This window comes from Hemibagrus wyckioides, linkage group LG13, assembly GCF_019097595.1.
Source record: "Hemibagrus wyckioides isolate EC202008001 linkage group LG13, SWU_Hwy_1.0, whole genome shotgun sequence".
NCBI lineage: Eukaryota > Metazoa > Chordata > Actinopteri > Siluriformes > Bagridae > Hemibagrus > Hemibagrus wyckioides.
The window spans coordinates 21895348-21922915 of NC_080722.1; the positions used below are offsets into that span (position 1 = coordinate 21895348).

Below are 27568 nucleotides of genomic sequence, written 5' to 3' on the forward strand. Positions count from 1 at the left end.
AGTCTTATAAAGTCTTATAGGGTTACACGGCTTAATGTAAACTATATGTCAACTTGATACATACTTTTTTAATGAAACATATTATGAAAATTTGTGGTTCAGAATGAAATAACCCAGAAATAAAACAACAACAGAGGGACCAAACTGTACATGATGATGCAAATCCCATCAAACCCCTATTTCAGGGCTTGAAGTATAGCTGTGTCCACTACATGCCATGCTTGAGCATGATGTGTAAAAGACAGCCTCAAGGCACCTGAGTGGTGCAACAGGAAAGTGTTATCCTTGTCATTAGAGAGTCTGGAGAGCAAAATTGGCTGTTCACTCTCACTGGTAGGGATCAGTGTTACTCTCTCTACTGTAAATAAATACAGCACTAACCAAGCGTGGGCAGGCATGCAGTAGGCAGTGAAGGCTTTCCTGAGTGTTCAGTTGAACCATGATGTATTATGAGCAGCAGTCTGAAAGGATGAGGTAGCTGGTCTCACATTTTCAAAAGGTTTAGTAGTCCCCTTCTGCTGTTATAATAACTTGCCCTTCTCTGGGAAGGCTGTGGCTGTGAGGATTTGTCAATTCAGCCACAAAAGCATTAGTGATGTTGGGTGAGGAGGTCTGGGGTAAATTTAGTCTTCCAGTTCATCGCTAAAGTGTTAAGTGGCAGTCAGGGCTCTGTGCATGACTCTCGAGCTCTGCCATCTTAACATGCCATGTCATCATGGAGCTCTCTTTGTGTACAGGGGCATTGTCATGCTGGAACAGGGTTGGGCCTCTTAGGACTAATTGTAAAGCGACAGCACACATACAATCATGTGCTTCCAACTTAGTGGCAACAGTTTGAGGAAGAAACATAACAGGTGTGATGGTCAGGTGTCCACAAACTTTTAGACATTGTGTGGCTTGTGGGTGGGAATTGACTACTAGACTGAAGGAAAAAATCTGTTGGAAAAGGCCACTAATAACTGAATATGAATACATAATATACAATAGGTAATGTACAGTTTTTGGCAAAAAGGTGTAGGAAAACATATTTTGAGGTCACTCTAATATCTCTTGTAACATACATTGCTCTTTGACTAGTTATTTACACATCCCAGCTCTCACCACCAAGCTGACAGTTGGGGGTCGTTTCCGGGGATTTTTCTCCCCTTCAATGCTTTAAGAGTATTACCTCTAGGCTTTTGTATTGTCACACCTTCAAGGCCTGCCCACTCAAGGCCTTTAAAAATGCACCGTATATGCCTTTTCACTGGACTCGATGACTACAGTGCCACTGCAGTGTGTTCTGATCTCCATACATAAAAAAAACGGTGAATTCTGCTTCGGTGAATTCATCTTATTGAGACTAGAAATGTGTGTCGGGACAATAATTATGTGAGACACGGCAAAAAGGTCATGAAGGTTTTTATTCTTATGTAGGTGTGAGTAAAGAAAGAAAGAAAACACACCCTACCCATTTAGGACACACCCATTTAGGCTTTAATTCCAAAATACAGCACAGATACAGGTAGTGGGGTTGCAATTTACTATTTGTGTGCCATTTGCCTTTTTTAATACATTTAATACATTTTGAGATCTACAATTCATTGTTTGATTTAGATTATGATTTAAGATGACATATTCAGGGTACTTTAAGGTACTTTAACAAGAGACTTCGGTTTGTTTTAGACAATTACAGTGTGTGGGTTTTAAGGTTTTGCTATAGGGTTGATGCTCCTGCACACCGACACACACTCCTGCCCACTTTCTCTCCCTAAAAAGCATGCTGACCTTTCTGACCCCGCCATCTGTGTGCCTCTTCAGCATCTAGTGATCTTTTCTGTTGAGTTGCAATAAAACTGCACCTGTTTTCAGTCAGCTCCAGAAGTACTGGCAAATCTAAGAAGCAATTATTTACAATCAAGTAACTTACAAATAACTTTTTAACCTTAAATTCACCCTAAGAGATCTAGATGAGAAAAGAAAGAGTAAAGGAATAGTTATTGACATGAAACTTGGCTTGAAAAACATTCTTGAATACATCCTCCAGGTGTTATATCATGGGTAATTTCCAGTTTCTCTCTGGAATAAATAGGAGGTTACACACATGTAAAATCAGTATTTTGCAATAACCATCACGGCCGCTAAATCTGACCTGTACTGAAACCCTGAGAAGGAAGTTGATATGCACAAACCAGAGAAAATAAAGGATGTTTAAAATACATGGAGAAGTGGACAAAGAGGTCCTTTTTCCAACCGTTACTGGAAGTGCCCCCCCCTTCATTTATTTGTGAGGGTGCCAATACTTTTGACACTACAGTTTTACAATTAAAACACTTTCAAAGATGTATTTACATTGAATGAAGAAACAGTTTCTCATATGTTTGTGCTCAAAGTATCACTCACTGCATGTTTTTTTTTTTATTATTATTATTTTATTTTTGATTGTGTTCACAAAGGGGGGCAAAAATGATTGTTTCAAGTAAGTAATAGTTAACACATTTCACATAAACTAACTTAATCTATGGAACAGTGTCACCTTTGAAAATGCTTTTTAAGGACTGCTTAAAAAAAGATAGACATAACCTTACAAGATATTTCTATACATTACATTACATATACACACACACACACACATACATATATATATATATATATATATATATATATATATATATATATATATATATATACACACACACACACATTATAAAGTTTAAAACTGCTACATTAAACTTACAGCATTCAGAGAAAATAAATTCAGAACAGTGTCTCAGACTAGATAAAAAAAGCAATGATTAACAATGAATAAAAAAAAATAGGAAATTTGCAATTAAATAATTAATTAAATATAATTTATTTTCTACTTCTTAAGGGGTAGAAAATTACATGGGTAACATGAAATATTTAAATTTAAATATGTACAAAAAAAAAATATTTTAAAATATTGCAAAAATAATGACGATTTTGAGCATCCAATCACCTAGACATTATTGTAACAATAACGTTGTTGATGTTAAGTACCTTTAAGTTAATACATTAACTTTCAGACATTTTTTTTTTACCCCAAGTCAATCAGATTTCCTTCAGCCTGTGTCAACTTTTCCAGTCTCTTCTTCTGCCACTCTGCTATCAGTTGCCTGACTTCCTGTCCAAAGTACTCGTGTAGTTGGCAGAAGTCCTGCAAAGGCTCCACCATCTCCGCAGTGCATGGTGCAGGGCCAAGTGTTTGCCGCTTGGGCCAAAGTTTAGGGGAGCGTTTGGCCGCTTGCTTGTATCCAGTAGACGGGGCTTGTAGTGCCTGGTTTTCGTTCTGTGCGTAAAAGACCGAGTTTGAGCCTGGGAATTTGTTAGGCTTCTGCAAATGACGCATCATTTCCTTTGCAGACATTCTGTCCACTGGCTCAATTCCGGTGTTTCTTGCTGCCTCTAGGAGAAGGAAAAGAAAAAGAAGATGGTTAAAAAAAAAAAAAGATATTTCAAAGTCTGTGCTTGTCAAAAACTCAATTTACAAAAAATGCAACAGTGTAATTACTGTCATGGTTAGTCATGCTGTATGAGTGGTCTGTGAGCTCATCACATCCTGTAGTTCTCATCCTTTTTGAGTCCAGCTATTACTCCCTAAAGAATTACTCAACACTCTCCCACTGGACTCAGCCAAAATCACTCTACAGCACCTAAATATGTCTCAGATTTCTGTCTTGTTTCTGGGTCCTTTTACCTCACAAACCTGAGTTTATTAACAGCGATTACATTCCAACAAATACAATAAGTGGGTTAACAGAGGGAAAGAAAAAGGACAAGAAGTCGAAATATGCCGCATGTCTGCTCCTTCACGTCTATGCCTTTCTAACACCCACTACTGCTATGAGCATGTTACATTCTACACTGTGGTCACCTCTACCATAGCCCTAACTTTATCACATGAAAAGGCTAACTATAGAAAGGTACAGATGAACATGACACTTCTGACCACAACTATATCAAGTATTCAATTTTTTTGGTTAAGCAGGGCTACACACTAGTTCAATTTTTGTGTTTGATTAATGCTTTCTTCCTATTAGAGAGCATTAGTGGTAGATATGCACACACATGCACACAATTTATCTACTTTACTCTTACTTCTCTTTTTGCTTGTCTAAAGAAATTGTGTGCGCAATTTATAAATACATTTTTTGTATCATAAAATCTTTAAAAAGATATACATGCCAAATACTCCATATCAAATACTTTTTAACTTCAGTGAAGTTGCTTGCTTCTTTGTCCTGTTACTTTGCACTCTAGTAACAGGACAAAGAAGCAAGCAACTTAATTAATAAGCAATTATAACTGTAATTGTAATTAAAGCAAGGATTCACAACAACCATGTGCTTTTAGTGGATATATGATGCTATTAAATGTGCAGTCTAATCTTGTTGATGTCGAATAAGCTGCTCTTGACCAAGTTTAAAGTTTGACATGTCTGACCAGGCCACGGATCTATACTATGTGCTAATGATTTGAAGTGTAAATGACGTCATGCCTCACCGAGGTATTGCTGGCGTAGATCTTGCACTAGGAGGTTGAGGTAGCTGTGGTGGGCCGAGTGAAGCGCTTTGACCCAACTCTCCTGACTCGCCTGGTCCTCGGCTGAGAACTTGTAGGTGCGCAGGCCGTCGGTGTCCTCGGCATCACTGTAAAATGACACGGAGAAGGCGAAGAGCTCTTCAGAGTCGCAGAGCTGCACAATGCAGCGCTCCAGCACGATCACGCCCAGAAGGTCGCGCTCACTTCGGCGTTCCCGGTAAAACAACAGGTTCCCCTTGAGGGAGAACCAACGTTTCTGGTAAGACGTGTTCACTTCCCCCTGCAGCAAAAGATTTACACATTCACTACACTGATGGGGTGTTTTCTTCTTTAAAAGACCACACCACAAACAGCACTTGCTAGTGTAAACGCAGAATTTCAGAACAAAAGAAACACATGACTGAATTTCAAAAGATGATTAGCCAACAGAATGTTCCTGGACATAACAGATGCAAAATAGTCTGTGAGTAATGATCAGCTGGTCATGATTAGAAATCTACTGGAACAATCTGATATACCGTGACAAAGATGTGTTGTGTTTACTGAGTTTCATACTTTTTTGTAGAGATATCCCTCTTTATCAGGTGCACCGCTGGCCAGGTAATGGTGCAGAATTTTGCCATGGATCTTCATCACGGGGTCGCACCAAGGTCACACCAAAACATTTGGGCTTGTTCACGTCTGCCAAAGCGTGGGATAAACCACAACCAACAAGACCTGAAACAGTCACAAAACCGGTCATCTTTCACATGAAACACCAGCCTGAGGAGCTCAAACACCAGCCTGAGGAGCTCAAACACCAGGCTGAGGAGCTCAAACACCAGGCTGAGGAGCTCAAACACCAGGCTGAGGAGCTCAAACACCAGGCTGAGGAGCTCAAACACCAGCCTGAGGAGCTCAAACACCAGCCTTACAGCACCTAACAAACACGGCTGTGATTATTACAGCGCGCGCTCCTGGAGTTTCAACACACACGCGGTTGTATTTCTTTCTTTCTTTTCTTGCTATTAACAGCCATGACGTTCTTTTAAAACAACTGTCGACAGTGTGTAAAGTTTATTTTAAGTCGGAGTGAATGTGACTTACCGAGTTGTTCAAACTTCGACGACGAAACTCTTCCACTTCCGCAAACTGTAACCGCGCTCGCGCCCCTGATTATCTGGCCGCCTAGCACTCTACGCGCGCGCTCGCACGCACGCTTACACTGTATCAATGTATCGTCTCGAGAATCGTCCAATATCGCGGTATTTGAGACATGCCGGTGTTTCGATATGAGTCACATGAGGCTGGAGTTTAATAAAAAGTTTTATCTTGTCTCTCTATGCTAAACGTGAAAGTTACATAAAAAAGTTGTCACATGCTGGACTGGGCAGTACGTCGGTCCTACAGCTTCTTTAATGTTACTATGGGTCTCTTGGCAGCCTCTCTGATAAGATTTCTTCATGTCCATATGTCAGTTCTGAAGGGACGTGCTTTTCTTGACACTGCAGCCTTTACAGTGTTCCACTGTATATCTAAATGTTTTGAAAACTCTTTGGTATCCATCTCTTTCAACAGTACATTGATTGTTATCACTGGTAAGCTACAGCAGTGCGATGAAAACCAAGAGGATTTCAAGAAAATCCTACACAAACACATGGGTTAAAATATCACAATCACTTCATTGATGACAAGTGTATAATTAATTCCTTTTAATATTCATGATATTGCCAAAAGTTTTGGGATACCCCTCCAAATAACTGAATTCAGGTGTTGTTTTTCAGCGGCTAGGCTCACCCCCTTAGCTCCATTGAAAGGAACTCTTAATGATTCAGCATACCAAGACATTTTGGACAATTTCCTGCTCCCAACTTTGTGGAAACACTTTGGAGAGGAACTTGACTGGCCTGCAGAGTCCTGACCTTAAACAGATAGAACATTGGGATGAATTAGAGTGGAGACTGTGAGCCAGACCTTCTCCTCCAACATCAGTGCCTGAACTCACAAATGCGCTTCTAGTGGAATGGTCAAAAATTCCCTTGAGCACACTGCTAAACCTTGTGGAAAGTTGAAGCTATTATAGCCGTAAAGGGCAGGGCAACTCCACATTACATTCATGTCACATCCCAGTTTTGTCCTGGCTCACAGTCTCCACTTTAATTCACCCCAGAGATGTTCTATCAGGTTGAGGTCAGGACTCAAGTTCCTCCACACCAAACTCACTCATCCATGTCTTTATGGACCTTGCTTTGTGCACAGGTGTGCAGTCATGTTGGGAGCATGAAATTGTCCAAAATGTGTTGGTATGCTGAAGTATTAAGAGTTCCTTTCACTGGAACTAAGGGGCTGAGCCCAACCCCTGAAACACAACACCCGAATTCAATGATTTGGAGGGGTCCCAAAACTTTTGGCAAATCACATTGCTTGTTATTTTTTCCTAAAATGTTTCTATTTGTTGCTTTCTATAGCACATTAAAAGAAAAATCTGACATTTTAATAGGGTTGTGCAGACTTTTTACATTCACTGTGTATAACATCTCTACCTACTGTTCCAGGAAATGACAAGTCAATCTTTTTATCTAATCTCTCATCAGCACCATGAGAGTCATCATGGAAACGAACTACAGACTTTGTACAGCTCAGACTGGTGTGTTTAAAAACTATAAAAGGATTGCCAAACTGACGCTGTGTTAAGTAAAGTCTTCTTAACTGGATTAGGAAACTTACCTTCATTCAGATATAAACAGGAAGATCATCAGATCATCAGTTGCTGCAACTTCTCTTTTTGATAGCAGGTTTTAAACCGACACCTACACAGCTAATTAAAATAGTTAATAAACCCATCAAACTTTTAAAAAACATTTTATTCATCAGCTGTTGAAAGATTTTGATGTACCTCCAAAGACAACTTTTGAATGGAAAAGTACTCGCTAATATAATAATAACCAAAAAATACCCAAAAAATATCTTTTGCAATTCAGATTACTTTATTTGGAAAACTATTTTATGAAAACAAAGTCTTGACACCTCAGTAAAAAAAAAGGTGTACATAAGCTGTCTTCATACAATACCCCACCCCCCCACCCCCCAGCCCCAAGCATTTCCAGCTTAACATTGGTGAGAAGGTGTGTACATCCATGCTGTCCATCTGTGGCTGTTTAACATGTAATAAAGCTGCAGATTTTAATGTTTAACAGTGTTATTACTAATAATCATATACTTTCAAAAGACTTCTTAGGAAAAAATAGGATGTTGTACAGTAAAATTCACTACTGGTTTTAGACTCCGTCCCCAGTTGGAAATGAGGTCCCCTCAAAACGGCATCTCAGCAGGAAAATAATCAACACTGAGGTGGTGTGATGTTGCTTTTCAATAAAAGCATGTTCTCTCATACCATAGCAAGTTGTCAACAATTGCAATTAGTTCCAAAAAAACATTGCTTGTAACACACCTGAGTACCAGCACATACTCTCCAGACCTTATGTTAACGAGTACATCATGCATCATCTGGTCAGCTCTTAATACTGAATCCCAAATGTTGTCCACGGAAAGTCAAATGGCCAATCCGTGATTATCTTTCCACAAATTCTGCCGGCGTAATCTGTCTCCTATGTGGATCTTCTGATGCCGCTTGAGGTTCTCACCCCTGCTAAAGTTCTTGCCGCACTGAATGCAGCAGTAGGGTTTCTCTCCGGTGTGGACCCTTTTGTGCTTCTTCAGGTCTCCTGCTTGGCTGAAGCAGCGGCCGCACACCAGGCAGCGGTATGGTTTCTCCCCGGTGTGACACCTCTGATGAATCCGAAGGTTCCCGACACGGCTGAAGGTCTTCCCGCAAACGTGACAGATGTGGTGCTCCTCATCTCGTGGACTGTGATGCTGTCTTTCCAGTCCTTGAAGGGAAGATATTGTACTCCAGCTATTCCCTACACACCTTCCGAGCGTGCTGACGTTCGACTGGATGTACAAACCCGAGCTGGTGTTGTCCTGCCTGGTTGTTTGGTCTCTCAGATCCCCAGCCATGCTAACCTCAACTTGAGGGATCTGTTGTTGTTGTTGGAAACATTCAGGAGCAACAGGTTCAGTTTTAATGTCTAGGCATGATGAGGCACCAGAAACACCAGTACAAGTGCTATGTTCCGTTCCTTCAATGGTCTGGTCCAAATCTGAGGTGTTGACTTGCTCTGTTCTTGGTGTATTTGTATCAGGTAGTGTGAATGCAACTTGCAGATCACACACCGCTTCTGGTTCTACGTCTGCTTTGACAACCGAATCCTGGTTTAAACAAGAGACATGTTGAGCTACGGGCATCTGCTGAGGCTCAACAGAAGGGCGGTTGATGGACAATGAGATGGACGCAAGTCTCGACACTGTAAAGGCGAAAAAATCCAAAGTGACAATTCCATCCAATCATCGGTGTGACATGAGAAAAATAAAAAAAAGGAAAGCAGTTGGTGTTCTCATCTGAAAGCACAACACTCACCTTCTCGCTCTTTCTCCAGGTTCTTCAGTGCATCCTGTAATTTCAGGCGGAGTCTCTCGTTTTCCCTCTGTGTGCGAGCCGTTTTCTCCTGATACTCGGACACCGTCTCCCTCACGGCCTCCAGCACCTCCTGCACTGCCGCTGTCAGCAGCTTCACCACGCGGCAGTTCAGTCGCTCCAGTTTGGACACGTTACTGCTCCTTTTGATGAGATGGAGAGGCAAAAAGGTTTTTTTTGTGAAGTTGCTCCTTATAATTTCTCATGTTTTAGTTAAGTCAGTGCATTCGGCTAAGCTCACTGAAAACTCTTTGCCTCTCAAATGAATCCTTGCCATTTTTTCATTGCTAAGTAAAACCTTAACATTACCTACAGGACATAAATGCTATTGTGCTTCAGTACTGTATTGAGAAAGTAAAAATGGGGAGACGGTGATCTACATGGGATTCCTACAAGTTCTACCTTCCACCCCCAGAAGCATGTGTAGGTGGACTGATGAGTCTAAATTGAGTGTAAATCTGTGTTCTGTGATCCAAAGTGTATTCCTGCCTGACGGCCGCCTTTCTCAGGATATGGTCCAGATCCCGTCCATACCCTGACCATGTTACAGTGCTACTGAAACATGAATGACCAACAACTAACCGCTCATCACCACTGCTTTCTTCCAAGAAGAATCACTGGTCACCATTGCGCCAAATGACCAATCTCTTATCACCGCTGTTCCAAAAACAGCCAATCACTGATCACCATGATTTCAATTGACTATTATCTGATCACTGCTGTTCAAAAAACAGCCAATCACTGACCACCATTATTTTAAATGACTAATCACTGATCACCACTGTTTATTTGCCCATGCACTTCTATGTTCTTTGTTTTTAAAGTCACTTCTTGTTGATATTTACAGTAATAAAACTGTATTATTGACTAAGCATTGTCCTCGGGTCTACTTTCTGACTCATCACTACCGCTCCTTCATTCTTTGCTGCTTTCTTGACAGAAATGATTTTGTAATCTGGTTAATGATAAATTAGTAGTGTCGTGGCTAAAGCCTTTTTAGAGGCAGGAATATGCTGGAATTTTTGTTGTTGTTTTGTTTTCTAAATGTCTTCAGAAACTCGTTCTTTTTCTTTTATAACACATCTTGACATGCTAATGAATGCATGACGCCATCATGGTGACTTCCAGGGACTTTTTGATCATACACGAGCTACTTCCGCCTGGAAAGAACGGGCAGCGTTCCAATGTTATTCTAAAATGTAGGTGAAAAGTGAACAAGCTAAACTAATGGATTCATTAATAACTGCGTTTACAGACAAGAGGGCGAGCAAATCTGTTCAACATCCCACCTTACGACTCTCTGAGCACAGGAAATGAAATTAAATCAACTTAAATAATCCATGACAGCGGATTTAATAAAATAAATAAAAAACACCAATTACCGAGACAGGCTCTTATCCAGCGCCGCCGTTGACATGGCAACCGGTTTGATAATGAAGCGACAATAACGCGTTGTAATAATAGTGTAAACAAACACGGAAGCACAGAGACTAATAAGTAGTGACTTGTGAAGAGCCTTTCACTGCTGTGGGTTTAATTAAAATAAAAATAATAAAGCATACAAAAATACAAGTCTGATATATTCTAGACAATACGCCAAGTTAATAAACAAATTAATGACAAATGATTTGTTTTCGTTTCTGTCGCTGATTTCAGTCCCACTTCATCCAGCCACGGTTGCTAGCTGCTTTATTTAGTCCAGGTCTTGCTGCTCGATTTCAAAATAAAAGTTCTCGAAAGTCATTTTGTCGCTGGTGGTCACTGGGAATTTGCACTGATGCAGCAATTCTTATTTCATTACATTCGATAATAAATCGATTGTTATCGAACAACTGATGAATGTTCTTAATTAATTAAAAAATAACGAATATATGAATCATTTTACAGGCTGGCAATTCTACAAACTTTGCAAACAGTCCTTCTCTACATTGTTATGGTGCACATACTAACAGTAGGCCTTCTCTGAATCGAACATTTTGAATAAATTCGACCTGTTCTGAATTTTCTGAATATTTGTTCAATATATGGATATTCAAGTCACGCTTTTACGATTTACATGTACATCTGAAGCGGAAATCATATCTAACGCCTGTGGTTTACACCCCTAGTGTTTGCAGTCTTCTTTGGCTACTCTCAATAATTATTTTCATTGTTTTTCTATTTCCTGTGTGGAAAAAAAAAACATTTTTGTTTTTAAGCTTAACCCTTGCCTTCTTCACACCTGCTATACTCTTCATATTTCTTACACAGGTAAACATTTAGGTCACTCTGAGCCGAGATTAAAACAACAAAAAAAAAACGTGGTAAAATATCGACAGACACGGGATGATTACATTGGACAACAAAAATTTTGCTCCCTGAAAAGTTTTAAGTCAGTGTTACAGACTTTGTTTTGCTGAGCTTGAAAATCAGCTTGAAATATTGTGTTCTCCATCATTAATTTGCCAAAATGGAAAGGAAGTAATGTTTTGCAGACATGACTAGGCATGCAGGGCAGCACGCACAGTGGCTTAGTGGTTAGCACTGTTGACTCACAGCAAGAAGGCCCTGGTTTCGAACAGGCAGGGGCCTTTCTGTGTGGATGTTCTCCCCGTGCCTGTGTGGGTTTACTCCGGGCACTCCGGTTTCCTCCCACAGTCCATGTACATTAGGTTGATCGGTAATTCTAAATTGCCCATAGGCGTTATTGTGAGTTCTGTCTATATGTGGCCCTGTGATGGACTAGTGACCTGTCCAGGGTGTACCCCTGCCTTTCGCCCAACGTGTGCTGGGATAGGCTCCAGCAGATGACCCTAATTAGGAATAAAGTGGGTATAGAAAATGGATGGATAGACTAGGCATGCTAGAATACAACACAAACTGTTGCTTCAGATTTACATTAAAAAAACCTACAATAAAACTTGAGTTGATGAGTTTAGTTTAGTTGATAAGGCGTTGGACTCCTGATGATGCTGAGGAGGGTTGTGTATTTGAATCCCAGGTCCACCAAAGCTGCCATCCCTGAGCAAGGCCCTTAACCCTCAGTTGTACAAGATGAGATTTATTGTAAGTAGCTCTGGATAAGGGTGCCTACCAAACGCCATAGATGATTAAACATCCTCATGAAAGCAATGAAGAAGGAGGATTTTAATACCCAAGAATATATATTTTTTCCAACATAACTGATGCCAGTATAAAGGAAGGATTATTTTAGTCCAGGACAGGTCATCATCAAATGTTGGCTTGATCCTGCTGAAAGAGTTGACTGCCATTAGGGAACACCGCTGCCATGAACTCGGTCTGTAACAATGTTTAGGCAGGTGGTACGTATCAAAGTAGCATCCGCATGAATGCCAGGATTCGAGGTTTTCCAGCAGAACATCACCCAGAGCATCACACTGCCTCCAGCAGCCTAGCTTCATCCCATAGTGTATCCAAGTGCCATCTCTACAAGCACCTGGCTGTCATGATCTAAAAGACCAGGCCTCCTTCTTCCACTGCTTCATGATCCAGTTCTGATGCTTACCTATCTATTCTACATGCTTTTGGTGGTGAACCCAGACAAAATTGCTGACCTTTGCATATCACTGAGCCTTGAGGAGCTATGACACTTCCTTGGAGCACTTTTGGTATGTTGTAGCCACAGCACACCAGGAACACTCCACAAGAAGTTCTGACCCAGTCGTCTAGACATACCAATTCAGTCCTTGTCAAAGTCATTCAGCTTCTTGCACACGCCAAATTTTCCTGCTTCAAGAACTGACTGTTCACTTGCTGCCTAAAATATCCCACCTCATGACAAGTGCCATTATAATGAGATCATCAACATTATTCACTTCACCTGTCGATGGTTTTAATGTTATGGGTGATCAGTGCACATAACTGTATCACTTTATACATGTTTTTCTTTCTGGAGTGAGATCAAAAATCACAATTGGACACGCGAAATAATATCAGCATTTTGGAAGGATGTGCTCTGGATTTCGGTATCTAGCGAAAGAAAATGATAATAAATTTAGCTTTATCATTGAGGGTGAAACGTGGGAGAATCCATTTTTATAAGCTTAACGTGTCAAAAGTGTAACATCATGCCTGTTCTGAAAATACAGCGACTTTCTGAAAATCACTCTAAAACTCATCCTGGATGCAGACGGTGATTCTACAATCCAAGAGTTTGCAAAATTAAGATTTTCTCTGTTTAATACACAACATTTCTGTATTAAACTGACTTCAGGGTGGGGCTACACACATCAGTTTGTGATGTCACTAGGAACTTCATAGTTTTGGATCGATCACAATCAATATGAACATTTTAAGTGATGATTAAGTAACACCTGAATCCACAGAAGCTACTTAGGGACATGTTATACTCTGGCAGATTTTAATAAATCTTAAAGACTAATGTGAGCTTACCTCATGCTAGTGATATTAGAACAGAGGGGCGTGTCCTAATCAGCATATTCATCCACACTGTTAAAGCCTAAAGGTGTAGAGATGCTCCTCAGACATTTTCCTTTGGCATCAAAAACCTTTTAATATTCTTTAAATAAAAATATATAACATAAAAACATTAAAATCATATACAGTAACGCATTAGGTTAGGCAGATGATGTACACAGATATTTAGCTTTAGCCACAAAAACACACAATAATTTCTAAAACACAGAAGGCTGTTTCTTAGCCAAAGTGAAAGCTCGATGGTTTTTGTCTCGCCTCTGAAGACGTCGACACGTCAGTGAGTGACAGAACGGATGGATTTCCACGTCGGGAAAAGAATCGTACTTGAACACAAACAACGGGACCGTAGGTTTAGTCGCAAATCCGTTGTCGGATTCGTAAATCAGCTTCTGTACAACACTTATGTTTTCACTTCACACCAGTGTTCAGAGAGCTACAGGACACCTACAATGACTTGTATAAACATGAATCAACATGGAGGTGGCACACGGTACGGACATCTCGCATGCCGGAGTCACAAGGCTGCAGTTCTGACGTAATGCTGACTTCATAAACGAGGGTTAAAAACAAAATAAGGAACAAAGCTGAGCGTTTTTCCTCCTCTAGCTGTGTTACTCTATTACATAACAGCATAGCAGGTTCACCTCTGACACTAAAATTGTGTCAAAATTTATACCCAAAAATAAAGGTATATTACAATTGTTGTTGTTATTATTACAAAATGAACTCCAGCAATTAATTCTATTAGATTTTAACATCAGCACCAGGGTTAGCCTTTTGTTGACAAAAACTTTTGGCAATATTCATGCTTATTTAAAAACAAACAAACAAAAACAGACAGCATTTTAACAACAAATTTAAAAAAAATATCAAAAAATTGAAAACTTTTTTTTTCTTCTTGTTTTTGTTAGATTTTACACAGCAGACGTGTTTAAAACATGAGAAATCAACTGCTCTACAGACTACACAAAGTATAACATCCCATTTGTCCAGAACTGAGTTTATTATTGCCTGTTGTTAACTGGCTGAAAATATAAACTACAACCACAGGCGTATCGTATCGTCCAGCAGACGTGACGACTCCTACAACTACAGAACTACGACGATCCTGAGCTCGGATTTACTGATCTGCTCACACAGGGGGCCTCCATCAATCTCTTCAGTAAAGTTGTGTGTAAAAGTTTGTTTAAGAAAAACTGAACTGAAGTTTTTCTCTGGATTTACAAACATTTTGTAAACGCTGATTTTCGCCAGAGACAGTGCAAAATGGCTACTGACTGAAAAAAGATTTCTCTTTGCTGAGGCAGAAAATGACAGAGGTTTGAACACATAATTGATGTACACCAATCAGGCATAACATTAGGACCACTGACTGGTGAAGTGAATAACACTGATGATCTCCTCATCATGGCACCTGTTAGTGGGTGGGATATATTAGGCAGCAAGTGAACATTTTGTCCTCAAAGTTGATGTGTTAGAAGAAGGAAAAATGGACAAGCGTAAGGATTTGAGCGAGTTTGACGAAGGGACAAACTGTGATGGCTAGACCACAGGTTCAGACCATGTCCAAAACTGCAGCTCTTGTGGGGTGTTCCCAGTCTGCAGTGGTCAGTATCTATCTAAAGTGGTCCAAGGAAGGAACAATGGTGAACTGGCGACAGGGTCATGGGCGGCCAAGGCTCATTGATGATCCGATCCAACAGATGAGCTACTGATACTGAAACTGCTGAAGAAGTTAATGCTGGTTCTGATAGAAAGGTGTCAGAATACACAGTGCATGACGGGTCAGGGTTGTTTCGGCAGCAAAAGGGGGACCAATACAATATTGGTCATAATGTTATGCCTGGTCAGTGTACAAATGTTGAGAAGGTGGCGAATTCAGGTAAAAAAAAAAAAAAAAAGTTTTACTGCTAATGGACATTTCTCTGCTACCTGAGGCCAAACTATGACTACGATTTTTCTGAAAGGAAAAAAACAAAATCATCCCGCTCTGTAAATCTCTGTCGCCTCCTAAGAGCATCATGTGCAAACTCTATTATACAATTTGTGCTTGACTTCTGTCTCTCTGTCTCTGATTAATGTTAACAATAACATTACAAACCTGGTCACACTTCCAAAGTTTTCAGTTGTTTTGAGGTGTGTCATAAAACGTATATTAAAAAAAAATTTTTTTGTCTTTTTTAGGCAAATAAAATACTAGCTACCTCAAACTAGCAAAGACAATAGCTAACGTCACTACACTGTATTTCTTTTTAACATCATATTAGATGTATTTAGTACTAAAACTGAGAACCAAATTAGTGAGAAAGTCGACACGTAAAGAGTCTCATGTGGAATTTTCACTAATGTTTTAAATCAAGTAGTCTGACTGAACTTACAGAAACTATAAAAAATTGTTTTTGAGAGCAGGGCTTCTGCTTCGGCCGAGTCGATGCCACTGGACACTTCTGCGCATCTGAGCATAAAGCGTTTCAGGATGAATTATAACAACCTTACATCAACAACAAAAAATAAATCACTATCAAGTACCGTAACTTGACGTTACAATGGAAGATCATGGTCTTAATGGAATAAAGTTTTAAACACGCAGGCTGAAAGGCTTATGTAGATGTTATGTAGCCCTATGAACACTGTGTTACACTACATTTGTGAGTTTTGTCTTAAACAAATATTTTCTGCATCCAAACTGTGCAGTGGTCGGAGCCCGAACAAAAACCGACCGGATTTCTGGATTATTTTGACCAACCGGAGGTTCCCCTTAGAGTTCCATGTTCCGCCTGGTGACTGGGACGTGTCGACCCGTGTGGACCATCTGATGCTTCTTCAGATGGCTGGACTGGCAGAAGCTCTTGCTGCACTGGGGGCACTGGTACGGCCGCTCGCCCGTGTGCACGCGCTTGTGTTTCTGGAGGTTTCCGCTGTGGCTGAAGCGCCGGCCGCAGTGTGAACATGTGTACGGCTTCTCCCCCGTGTGGCAGCGCTGGTGGATGCGGAGGTTGGCGAGCCGGTTAAAGTTTTTCCCACACAGAAGGCAGACGTGGCGCTCCTCCCGGTTCTGCTGTCTCCAGCCTTCTTCCTCGAAGGGAAAATGCTCCACGAAGGTGTCCAGAGTGTCGGCATTGTTGTTCGGAGGCGCTGCGGGGAAGTCTGGCTCGTTCTGGGATGCATGGAACTGCAAATGTGCGCAGGGGAAATAGGTGTTCTGGAGAACGGGTTCCAGCACGGGTTCTTCTGCCCCAGGATAGTCTGACTGCTCTATTTCGGTTTTTATTTCGGCTGGGAACAAAGCATTTTGGCCATCGTTGGGCGGCTCTTCTTTGAAACACGTCTTGTCTTTCAATGCCATCGGCTCTGACTGACGGCTGCATGAAGGTTTCTTCTGTCCAGACGATGTGGGAGGAGGAGAAACGGTGAGCTGGGCGGTGATGTGGGAAACTAAATACACAGTAAGAAAAAAAAAAAACACCAGTAAGACACAGACAAAACTAAACATCAGTTGCTCACTTAGTCAACAAAATTCATGGAATACCACAAGTCTGGACCAGGAGACAGCCTGGACAGAGCCATTTGGAGACTTTCACACCATCACAGATCTTCCATTACATCTGTCAGCTTGTGACAGCAAGGAATTAGTGTCTATAATGAACTCAGAAACTACACTGACCTAATAGTTCCTCATGGGCCATTGACTGCTGTTGTAGAAAGGACATTAATCAGTTACAGTTACATTATTTACTGCTTAGTGTCACCCAAATGAGGATGAGGTTCCCTTCTGAGCCTGGTTCCTCTCAAGGTTTCTTCCTCATATCATCCCAGGGAGATTTTCCTTGCCACCATCGCCTCAGGCTTGCTCATTAGGGATAAAATAGTTTAATTTAACATAATAATTTCTCTCCTTTCTGTGTTTGTCTACTTCTGTAAAGCTGCTTTGAGACAATGTCCATTGTAAAAGGCGCTATACAAATAAACTGAACTGAACTTAGACTGTTTATTTATTTTGATTCCTAATTTTAATATAGAAATTCTGTTCTTCATAGATAGACAGATAGATAAATAGGTAGATAGACAGACAGATAGATTGAGATAGAGAGTTAGAGATAGATCAATAGATAGATAGATAGATAGATAGATAGATAGATAGATACTTTATTCATCCCAATTGGAAATTTACGAATTTCATAGAATCCCCCAAACCCCCACAAGGTGGACTAGATGAGGAAGAGTCCTCGTGATTGCTACAATGGAGATCTATGGAGCTCGGGGTAGAGGGGTGCCAATAATTTGTCCATACCCGCGGTATCCCTGTCCAGCTGGTCCTGCAGCTCCTGGACTCTCCTCCGCAGTCTCTCGTTCTCCCTCTGCGTCTGCGCGCTCTTCTCCTCGTACTCCTGCACCGTGTCCCGCACCGCCTCCAGCACGCGCTGCACCGCCGCCGTCAGCAGCTCGTTCACGCGCTCGTTCAGCCGCTCCGCTTTAGACATCTCCATCCCCGGGCTCGTGCTGTCGTGTACGGGTATGGTTCGTTATTTTTCACTGACTAGAGATCTGTATAGAAGAGGAACGGCTTTCAGGTACCACGGCACGTGCGCTGTTCTGAGAAAACCGCAAACAAACAAAAAAAATCGTCTCTTTATTTACCAAAAAAGTCTATACGACTGACGCATCTCGGCAGGGCTTATTATTGTCGGCATCCAGGATCACTTCCGGGTAAGCGTGCTGGCCGGTGTGTCATAATAAAAGTCTACAGCTGCCTTACAAGTGGCGCAGTTTCCATGGGGTGATCAGATCACAATAACGGGAATCATACCCACGTCTTAGGTCACTCTTCTTCTTCTTCTTATTCTAATAATAATAATAATAATAATAATAATAATAATAATAATAATAATAATAATAATAATAATAATAATTATTATTATTATTATTATTATTATTACCACTAGATTTGCACAGGACTCGTAAACACACAGTTTTTGCACATTACCTCATTATGTCTTGTACCTTCAAATCCTTGTTTTTGCACATTACTTATCTCTTATACTTTTACATTTCTAGTATTTTTTATTTGTTATATTCCTATTTTTATTTTTTATTTATTACCTTATTACCTATGTTTGTGGATACTGCTGGAAGTTGCAAATTTACCATTGGGATGAATAAAGTATCTATCTATCTATCTATCTATCTATCTATCTATCTATCTATCTATCTATCTATCTATCTATCACTACACAACTACTACTACTACTGCTACTACACAACTCCTAACCCACTAATAGCAGACACTGATCAAACTGTGTTACAGGACCATTTAGAGGTATAATAGAAGATTCCTTCAGTTTGTTAGCTAATATTATTAAATTAGTAACAAACAAATATTGCTTGTGTTTGTGCTTTTTATACCTTTATATGGCAATCCTACTTAGACTGTACACATAGGGGGCGCCACTGTGTTTCTTAATATTTACTCCGAATATGGATTCGTGTTTTACTCTGACATAGACTGCTACCACAATAAAGTACTTTATTTTGAAGAACTAGTTTGGTTTTTCGAAGCAGAAACTTTAATGACTTGCAGTCCAATTGTTGTCTTGACAGTGAATATTCCCCAGGTCTTGATAGTACTAAGTGTAATAGTCTACCTTTGAAAAGACGATGAACTGATTGGCGCAGTTGTAGAACTGCATGAGGCCATGAAAGATGTTCAGACCAAGGACGCTCAAGGTAGACTTGTAATAAGCAACGTTGTTCTCAAAGTGGGCTAAGAGGAACTACAGGGGTCCATTTACCATTGGCCTGAGTGGAGCCTCAGTATCTCAAAAACAAATGAATAATATATCTACTACCTTGGTACTAAGGTTCTAAGCCCATCTCCAGCCTCTTGGTCAGTATACTGCAGTTTGGCATCAGCATTTAAATTCCAAAAGCAACCTTTCTTTGGGTTATTTGCAAAATGGGATCCCAAATAGACAAAGAAGATATCACTGTGCACAATCCAAAAGAATTATACAAGGTCTGTGGTTTTACAAGGACAATGATGTTATATATCTCTGACTATATTATGGATCAAATCTGAAAAGTGGGGTGGGTGGGGGTTAGAGTCTGACCTCCTCCATGTTTGCATGTCTGAAGACATGGCAGACTGACTGGCATCACGACATTGTCCATAGTTTGTGAATGGGTGTATGAGAGTATGTGTTATGAGGTGATACCTTACCTGGGATAGGCTCCAGGTTAACAGGAATCTGAGGCTATCATGGACAAACTGGAGAGTTGAAGATTAGAAAAAGGCCTGTATGATAGCTAAAGATTCATATTCTTGGGTGAAATGGAGTAAAACCTGATATAGTCCTCTGCTGTTGTTGCCCATCCACCTCAAGTGTTTGCTGTGATGTGCTTTTCTGCACACCATATTTGTACAGAGTTCTAAATATGAATGGAACTAAACAATTTGATGGGAAGACATGTAAATAATCAGTGAATGAATGTCTTTGGGAGTGTAAACAAGGATGTATCAGATTTATTGTATATAGACAGCTATTTTATATTTCATGATTCTTGGCAGAACTCAGTGATCACAATCTAAGAACAGAAAAAGCCCAGTAGCCTTGTGGAATATAGGGATGATGCTTGATGTCTCTGGTGTAGTTGGATGTATGATGTGACTATGAGAGCACAAACAGTTATTAATGACACACAGGCTATTGCAGTCCTAGAAAACCCTTGCAAGGTAAGGATGGTATTTACCTTCAGATCTTATTAAGTGATAGAAATAGTAGGATACAGCATTATCTATGTTGTCACAATTTGTCATCATCACTCATGACTAATTTGAGAGCTGAGTGGCACATGATGGGTTTAGGTTTTGCCCCTTCAAGGCATGGACTCCACAAAACCTAAAAGGTGTGCTGGGGTATCTGGCACAAGGCGTTTTGAGCAGATGCTCTGAAGTTGTGAGATGAGGGCCTCCATGGATCGGACTTGTTTGTCCAGCACATCCCACAGGTGTTTGAATGGATTGAGATATGGGGCCAAGTCAACACCTTAAACTCTGTCATGTTCCTTAAACCATTCCTAAACAATATTTGCAGTATGGCAGACTGCAGTATCCTGCTGAAAGAGGCCACTGTTATTAGGGAATAGCATTGCCGTGAATGTTTAGGTAGGCGATACCTGTCAAAATAACACACACATGAATGCCAGAGCCCAATGTCATCAGACCTGGCCACCTTCTTCCACTGCTCCATGGTCCAGTTCTGATGCTTACATGCCCATTGTAGGTGCTTTTGGTGGTGGACAAGAGTCAGCATTGGCACTCGGTCTGCAGCTACACAACCCCATAAACAGTAAGTTAATCCCAATGCAACATCTAAGATTATGCCCCGTACACAGCAAGCTGTGATGCAGTGTGTACTGACACCTTTTCTATCTTTTACTTTTTCAGCAATTTGTGCTATAGTAACACTTTGCCTGATATATCCCACGTCTTGATAGCGAGAAATTTTATTCATATAACCTGTCAGTAGCTTATAAACATTTTCTGGCCATTCGTTCACATGTGGGTTCATAATGTCAACAAAATAATGTTAAACTCATTAAATATGATAAATTCAGTGTTTTTTATTTGACACATTATTAAAGCTTGGTAAATCTCCATGCTGTAAGTATGTACAAATTCACAGATAACTTATTTTTTGTTTTTTGTTACAAAATTTTTCAGGTAACACTAAACTTGCTGAGAATAGTCTGACTTATCCTTGCATATCTGTGTTTAGTGAAGTGTTGATCTCAGTTTAGGTTCCGATTCTTCTCGGTGGCACTTTTTATATGCTTGTGCGAAAGGGAATGTTTACATCGGCCATTTGTCTGGCGTAGTCCTCATCAAACATCTGGGACTGAGCCAGTGTGAAGTAATTAGTCCAGTCTCCAACCTCCCCTGTGGAAAAGAAACACATTAGAGTAACACTGACCTAGGCAGAACCAGGAGCAAAATACAAGTAATGTACATCTGGACCTTTTCTCATGAAAGCAGAGATAGATTGATCAAATATGATCTTTGGGATGGTTGAGTAGTTGGCCATTGGGTTATTTTTCATGGCTTTAAAGGATGTCAACTCCACAATCTTGTCAATGATGTCATCGGACAGTGAAAGGTCCAGGTACCGCATGATCCTCAATATTTCTCGACGAGGATTCTGAATTTGAAAGGAAAACCAGTAAATAATGAATAAGAAAACTGACCTAGATATAAAGCTGTGATGATGATGAAGATAATGATGATAGGATGGCCACTTCTATTGTTAATAGTACACTATATTGCCAAACGTTTTGGGACACCCCTCCAAATCATTGAATTCAGGTGTTGTTTTTCAGGGGTCAGGCTTGGCCCCTTAGTTCCAGTGTAAGGGACTCTTAATGCTTCAGCATACCAAGACATTTTGGACAATTTCATGCTCCCAACTTTGTGGGAACAGTTTGGGGATGACCCCTTCCTGTTCCAACATGACTGCACACCAGTGCACAAAGCAAGGTCCATAAAGACAAAGATGAGTCCTGACCTCAACCCAACAGAACACCTTTGGGATGAATTAGAGCAGAGTCTGTGAACCAGGCCTTCTTGTTCATCATCAGTGCCTAACATCACATAGATGTGCTTCTAATGGAATGGTCAAAAATTCCCATAAACACAAACCTTGTGGAAAGCCTTCCCAGAAGAGTTGAAGCTGTTATAGCTGCCAAGGGCAGGGCAACTCCATATTAAATTCATGTGCATGTAAAGGCAGACGTCCCAGTTTTGGAATGGCTCACAGTCTCCGGTCTAATTCATCCCAAAAGTGTTCTATGGGGTTGTGGTCATGGACCTTGCTTTGTGCACTGGTGTGCAGTCATGTTGGAACAGGAAGGGGTCATCCCCAAACTGTTCCCACAAAGTTGGGAGCATAAAATTGTCCAAAATGTCTTGGTATGCTGAAGCATTAAGATGTTCTTTCATTGGAACTAAGGGGTCAAGTACAACCCCTGAAAAACAACACCTGAATTCAATGATTTGGAGGGGTGTCCCAAAACTTTTAGCAATATAGTGTATATATTTTAATTGTGTTCCATTTTGGAACAAATACAAATAATGATCCTTTTTGGGAATAAAAAGCAGGCTTTCTTTTCATAGTTTCCAAACAGAAGCAATCTTTACACATTGTGAAATTGTACATGATATCAATGGTTGGGAGACTTGTACAATCATACTGTACCTCTTTCATGTCCTCAAAGAACATGTAAAGGATGTTCCTCTTCTCTTTTTCTTTCCAGTAACCTTTAACATGATCGTACCAAGATCCCCAAGCCACTGGTAAAATACATATTAGATACATATTATATTGAACAACCTCAATTTTTAAGGTACTATGAGTCTTTCTAATTATTCAACACTGTCAAGGCTCACATTTTCCTTCCATGAACTTCTGGAGATATTCTTCCCATGAACCTGGGTCTGGATGAATTAGATTCATTCGGTCAAAGTGGTAGTAGCTGATCACGTTGTCTTTAGCATTTCGGGCTACATAAATAACCTGAAAAAAAAATCAAGAGGTGTCTTCAGGAAGATTCTGGTAGAAATGCTGTGGCTAATAATTAGTCAATTAAATCAACTTTACTTTAAGTGATAAAAGAAAAAGTATCTGGACTTGGGATGTGGTTGATAAGTGTGCATTTGATTGATTATTACAATAAATTAAATCCAAATCTCAGAGCTGCGATGATGGCAAAATTATGGAAAGGCACATTAATTACAAAAGTAAGGTCAAGGGTCAAAGCCAGGAATCTATACATGGTTTAAAATTTACACAGACAGTAAGTCTGGCTAGACTTTGTGATTAGGCAATATCTAGATAATAATAGATCTTAGTGAATCCAGCTGTTTTCCATTGGGTTATGACAGAAACTTTGACATGAAAATTAGTTTTTGCAAAAAATTAAAAAATAAAAACATGCTTGGACAGTTTTTTAGGTAGTAATTTCATACAGTGAGCACGTCTTTATTTTAATTAAGGCATTTGTGTCCTCACCAAACCCCACCAACACATTGGGCCTTCTGTCCCTTCCAAACGTTTTGAAAGTATTTTCATTCACCTTGCATTTATTTTCCCAGAATCCTTTAGGTACCAGCTGTATGGGTAAGTGGGTCTTGATGACTCTAGGAGGTTTCACTTTTTTTAGTAGGTCCAGTCCTGAAGAAGAGGTAAAGGACCACTGTTACAACAGTCTTATCAAGCAATGCTGTGATTCTACTTTAAAGGATGTAAAGTTAACTGTGGACTGTGAATACCTGACGGAATTGGAGGTGGATAATGGACCTCCAGAAATGGGCTGCGTTCAGTCGTTGGAGCTCTCTTACAAATCTCATCATCTCCATTATTCCGCAGCAGATCCACTATTTCCTGGACCCATGTGGTACCTGTTTTGTAGACGAAGAAGTTTTGTTTTCAATAAAGATTCCAGCCCAGTAGAAGTTATACAAGATGTGTAACACAGAAAGCTTCCATAATATCCACCAGCACCAGCAAATGTATTTACTTATCATTGTATCATTATCTACAGCAAAAATCACATCAGTGAATTAAAGAAACAAATAAACCTGAAAAATAAGGACGGTTACTTACAAAACAAAAGCATAATTACAGATTTTTTTTTATAATAATTGTTGTTAATTAAATGTTCAGACTCTAAAATCAGTCAGAGATAGAGAGAATCCTTATATGAGTAAGGATTATATGGGAACCTTCCCTCCTACCCAGAGGTCAGTTCTGCTTTCTAGAACTCCAGACACAGATGGCTGCTTTAAATTCTAGTTTTATCTTAATGCTGTTTTGAGGCAGGATGGGAAGGCATGGGAATTGACTTTTATTCATGGTTTATTTAAGAGTGTAGAGCTAATGTGTTGTACTCTGTGTGTACTTTTGTTTTGCAGATGAGAGATTCATGGTGCAGAAAAGTTTCATACACTGCCTGATGTCTGTAGTGTGGGGTGTTTAAATGGAGAGGTAATGTATTGGGTGTAGACTCTCTTTAAGGCGTAGGATTACAGATTGGAACAAGATCATTATAGAGTGATGTTTTTGGTGTAGGTTTGGTTGCACATGGAATGCAAGGCTTAACTGGATAACTATGTTATCCATACTGGATTCTTCAACTATGTTGAAGAAGCATATCATATTAAATAGTGTAAGATACATACAATACTTATATGCAAAACAAAGGTATGCAAACTGTAGTGCTGATATCTTGGCTTAGGTTTGTTTTCATTTATGACATCATTGATAGGCTAATAGCTGAACAAAGCAATGCTGGTGGTTCTGTGTAGCCGAATAAAAGCAGTAGTTCCTAGCACTATAGAACCATGGTTCTATAGAAGGAATGGATAAATGAAACCAGTATGTATATCCTGAGGTGTCGTCTTATATTGCTAGTGTTTCCTTAATCCAGAACTAGATGCCGACTTGAACGCCTTTCAAACCTCCATAGTATGCTGTGGGAACTGTGAGAAAGGAGGGATATATATTTATTTATGTATTTTCTGTCATAAGTCATCTTTTTACACCAGTAATATTACATAAGTATGATTTGTATCATGACACAGATTATACCTAACACATATGGATGTGACATTAGATAGGACTTAAATGGCTGCAAGCAAAGCAGGATTCTAAAAGCTTAGAAGTGTCAGAAAGCTTAGCCTTGGTGTAAGGAAATTTAGACATTATGGGCAAATGTGATTAACCATTGTTTTTTTTTTTTTGTGCCCAAAAAGTGTGTTTTTGCAGATTTCCATTCCTGCTATTGAAACCATTCCTAACCCAGATCTAGGAGTGACCTGCTATAGAACCAGCGTCCTTCAGATGAAGACTTGCGCTGCTGAATGGATCCATATAGAGTCTTCTTTAGAAGTCTGATTGGCAGAAAATGGCTAAATGCATGTGATACACCGTGCCACCACATCTACATTTATACTGTGTAGTAGGCTAATTGATTGACTATGAAGCAGAACATGAATCCCATCAGTTGGAGATTTTGTCAAGCTGCATGTTTAAAAAAAAATTGGCCACCAAATTAATTACTTATTGATCTCAAGAAATGATGACCATTAACATTGGTCTGAATAAAATACATCATTAATTCCTCTATTAGGTTTTAAATCAGCAATTTAAATATACGACAATAAATATGTCATTTGATTGGTCCTAATTTGTGATGCCTTAAGTGTTTTACCTGATTTGGGGTAGGTGGAGATGAGCAAATCAGATGGATGTGGGCAGAAGGCCCAAATGGAGCTCCAGTTTTGAGCAATCCATTTCCTGAGTGGGACACCTTGCACCTCAGTCAGAGGAAAACGTTGGATTGAACTAGCTGCCTTGTTTACAGCTGCATTAAAACTCAAGTCATCTCCCTTCTTCTCCATCCTGAACGTTCCTGGATGTTCAGCTGAATCAGGCTGGAGCTTTTATATCAGTGTCTGCTGCTAGAATGTCTTAATTAGTCTTCTTTGAGAAAATTCATTCTTCCACCCCCCCTTCCTTTCTCCCTCCCAAGTTATTTTATGCTTTCAAGTTAGTCTTTGGACCGAAGGTTTTACATAAAATGAAAAAAGCCTATATGCCCATATATGGATAACTACTACCTGTCAAAAATCATTTTGATTGGCCGTTTATTCCAAGGCTTACAGCAGGTGCTGAGGGAATGCTTCAGAATTTTCATGCAGTGAGTGAAGTTTGTTTTTTTCTTCAGATCCAACCTGCTGCATCATGTCTTTTAAAATCTAATGTATCTATTTCACCAAATAATCAATTCTTACTGTAGCTTATAGTGACTATAATATAATCTGGTGTATAAGGCTATATATTTTGTTGAACTTCAAGTAGTAGTGTTACAGTATTGAGTCTTCATATCATTTGTTATGTGGTTATATTATTACTGTATTTAACCAAGGTTAATTGGGATGTGTGACTGTATAATATTAAAGTAAATCTTTACCATGGTTTATGGTGAATTAGATCAGCGAGTTTCAAACAGATCACAGTCATTCAGCAGGTTCACCACATCCAACAAGGATTTCGTTTTTCTTTTTTTAGTGTTAGTGCTCATTCTAATCACTTAATTAAAGAGCTCTAGAGCAGACTGATATTTCTCTTCATGGAAAATGGAAAAGTATCTAAACAGAGATGATTCTGAATAAGGGGTTGTAAAGTCTTTGTGAGTTGTATTCATCAAAACACGCAATTAAGTTAAATAGATACACACAATTAAATTAAATAAAAATAAATATATACACACAAGTATTTATTACATTTTAAACTAGAATAAAAAAATAACAAATGAGGTCTAAATACTAATGGTATACTGGATGAATCGTCCAACCACAAAGTCATGAATGGAATAAATTAAATATAGATGCTGTATAATTTAAACACTGTAATTTAAATATACATATAAAATTAAATCTGGATCATTTTAAATTTCCCTTTATTCATTTTAAAGTCCCAACTCTATTTAACTCTAACTCTATCACCTGCTACAATTTTCGCACTGATGAGAGAGAGAGAGAGAGAGAGAGACAGAGACAGAGACAGAGACAGAGACAGAGACACAGAGAGAGAGAGAGCACAAGAAACACAGTCATGCTGTTTGTGACTTAGTGTGTTGAGTTGTGGCTCAATAGTTCCCCAAACTCAAACTATGGGCAAACAAAGAATGGTTTTCCAGTCTGTTTACGATGTAATACATGCATAGAAAGGCCAGGCCAGGATTCAACATTGTGTTAATTTGAGAAATTACATGTTGCAGTGAGTAGTGAACAGGGAAGCATAGCGATTAGCATGCTTGCCTCACACCTCCAGGTTTGGTATAATCAGTGTTTGCCTTAGCATGGGACCTGCAATGCAACAGGAATACTGTGAACACCAGTTCACATTTGTTGAACACCAGTTTAAATATAGGTGAACAGCTTAATTCCATTGTAGTTTTTTACAGATTAAACAGAAATGCCTCAGTATTGGTATAGCTCAGTATAAAGTACATGAATCA

At 39.7% G+C, this 27568-nt stretch overlaps 4 protein-coding genes and 1 long non-coding RNA gene across 5 annotated transcripts; 1 reads left to right on the forward strand and 4 right to left on the reverse strand.

The window, feature by feature from the left end:
- Positions 1 to 2716: 2716 nt before the first annotated feature.
- Positions 2717 to 5776, reverse strand: LOC131363617 (sesquipedalian-1-like). Its single transcript, XM_058406334.1, has 4 exons — positions 5629 to 5776; positions 5098 to 5259; positions 4504 to 4822; positions 2717 to 3405 (listed from the first exon to the last, which is right to left on the reverse strand). Exons 2-4 carry the CDS (start codon positions 5173 to 5175, stop codon positions 3038 to 3040), a joined length of 765 nt encoding a protein of 254 aa, XP_058262317.1. The 5' UTR covers positions 5176 to 5259; positions 5629 to 5776; the 3' UTR covers positions 2717 to 3037.
- Positions 5777 to 7600: 1824 nt separating this feature from the next.
- Positions 7601 to 10942, reverse strand: LOC131363614 (zinc finger and SCAN domain-containing protein 26-like). The gene is made up of 3 exons (XM_058406331.1): positions 10441 to 10942; positions 9002 to 9201; positions 7601 to 8888 (listed from the first exon to the last, which is right to left on the reverse strand). The coding sequence occupies exons 1-3, from the start codon at positions 10473 to 10475 to the stop codon at positions 8074 to 8076; spliced, it is 1050 nt and encodes a 349-aa protein (XP_058262314.1). The 5' UTR covers positions 10476 to 10942; the 3' UTR covers positions 7601 to 8073.
- Positions 10943 to 13545: 2603 nt separating this feature from the next.
- On the reverse strand, positions 13546 to 18192 carry LOC131363616 (zinc finger protein 90-like). Its single transcript, XM_058406333.1, has 2 exons — positions 17787 to 18192; positions 13546 to 16930 (listed from the first exon to the last, which is right to left on the reverse strand). The coding sequence occupies exons 1-2, from the start codon at positions 17980 to 17982 to the stop codon at positions 16254 to 16256; spliced, it is 873 nt and encodes a 290-aa protein (XP_058262316.1). The 5' UTR covers positions 17983 to 18192; the 3' UTR covers positions 13546 to 16253.
- LOC131363618 (uncharacterized) lies at positions 18093 to 25785 on the forward strand. The gene is made up of 3 exons (XR_009206352.1): positions 18093 to 18202; positions 20776 to 20841; positions 24459 to 25785. It is a non-coding gene; the product is annotated as an uncharacterized LOC131363618 (long non-coding RNA).
- Positions 21101 to 25946, reverse strand: LOC131363615 (sulfotransferase 1C1-like). The gene is made up of 7 exons (XM_058406332.1): positions 25757 to 25946; positions 23817 to 23945; positions 23621 to 23718; positions 22935 to 23061; positions 22744 to 22838; positions 21510 to 21690; positions 21101 to 21431 (listed from the first exon to the last, which is right to left on the reverse strand). The coding sequence occupies exons 1-7, from the start codon at positions 25944 to 25946 to the stop codon at positions 21319 to 21321; spliced, it is 933 nt and encodes a 310-aa protein (XP_058262315.1). The 3' UTR covers positions 21101 to 21318.
- Positions 25947 to 27568: the final 1622 nt, after the last annotated feature.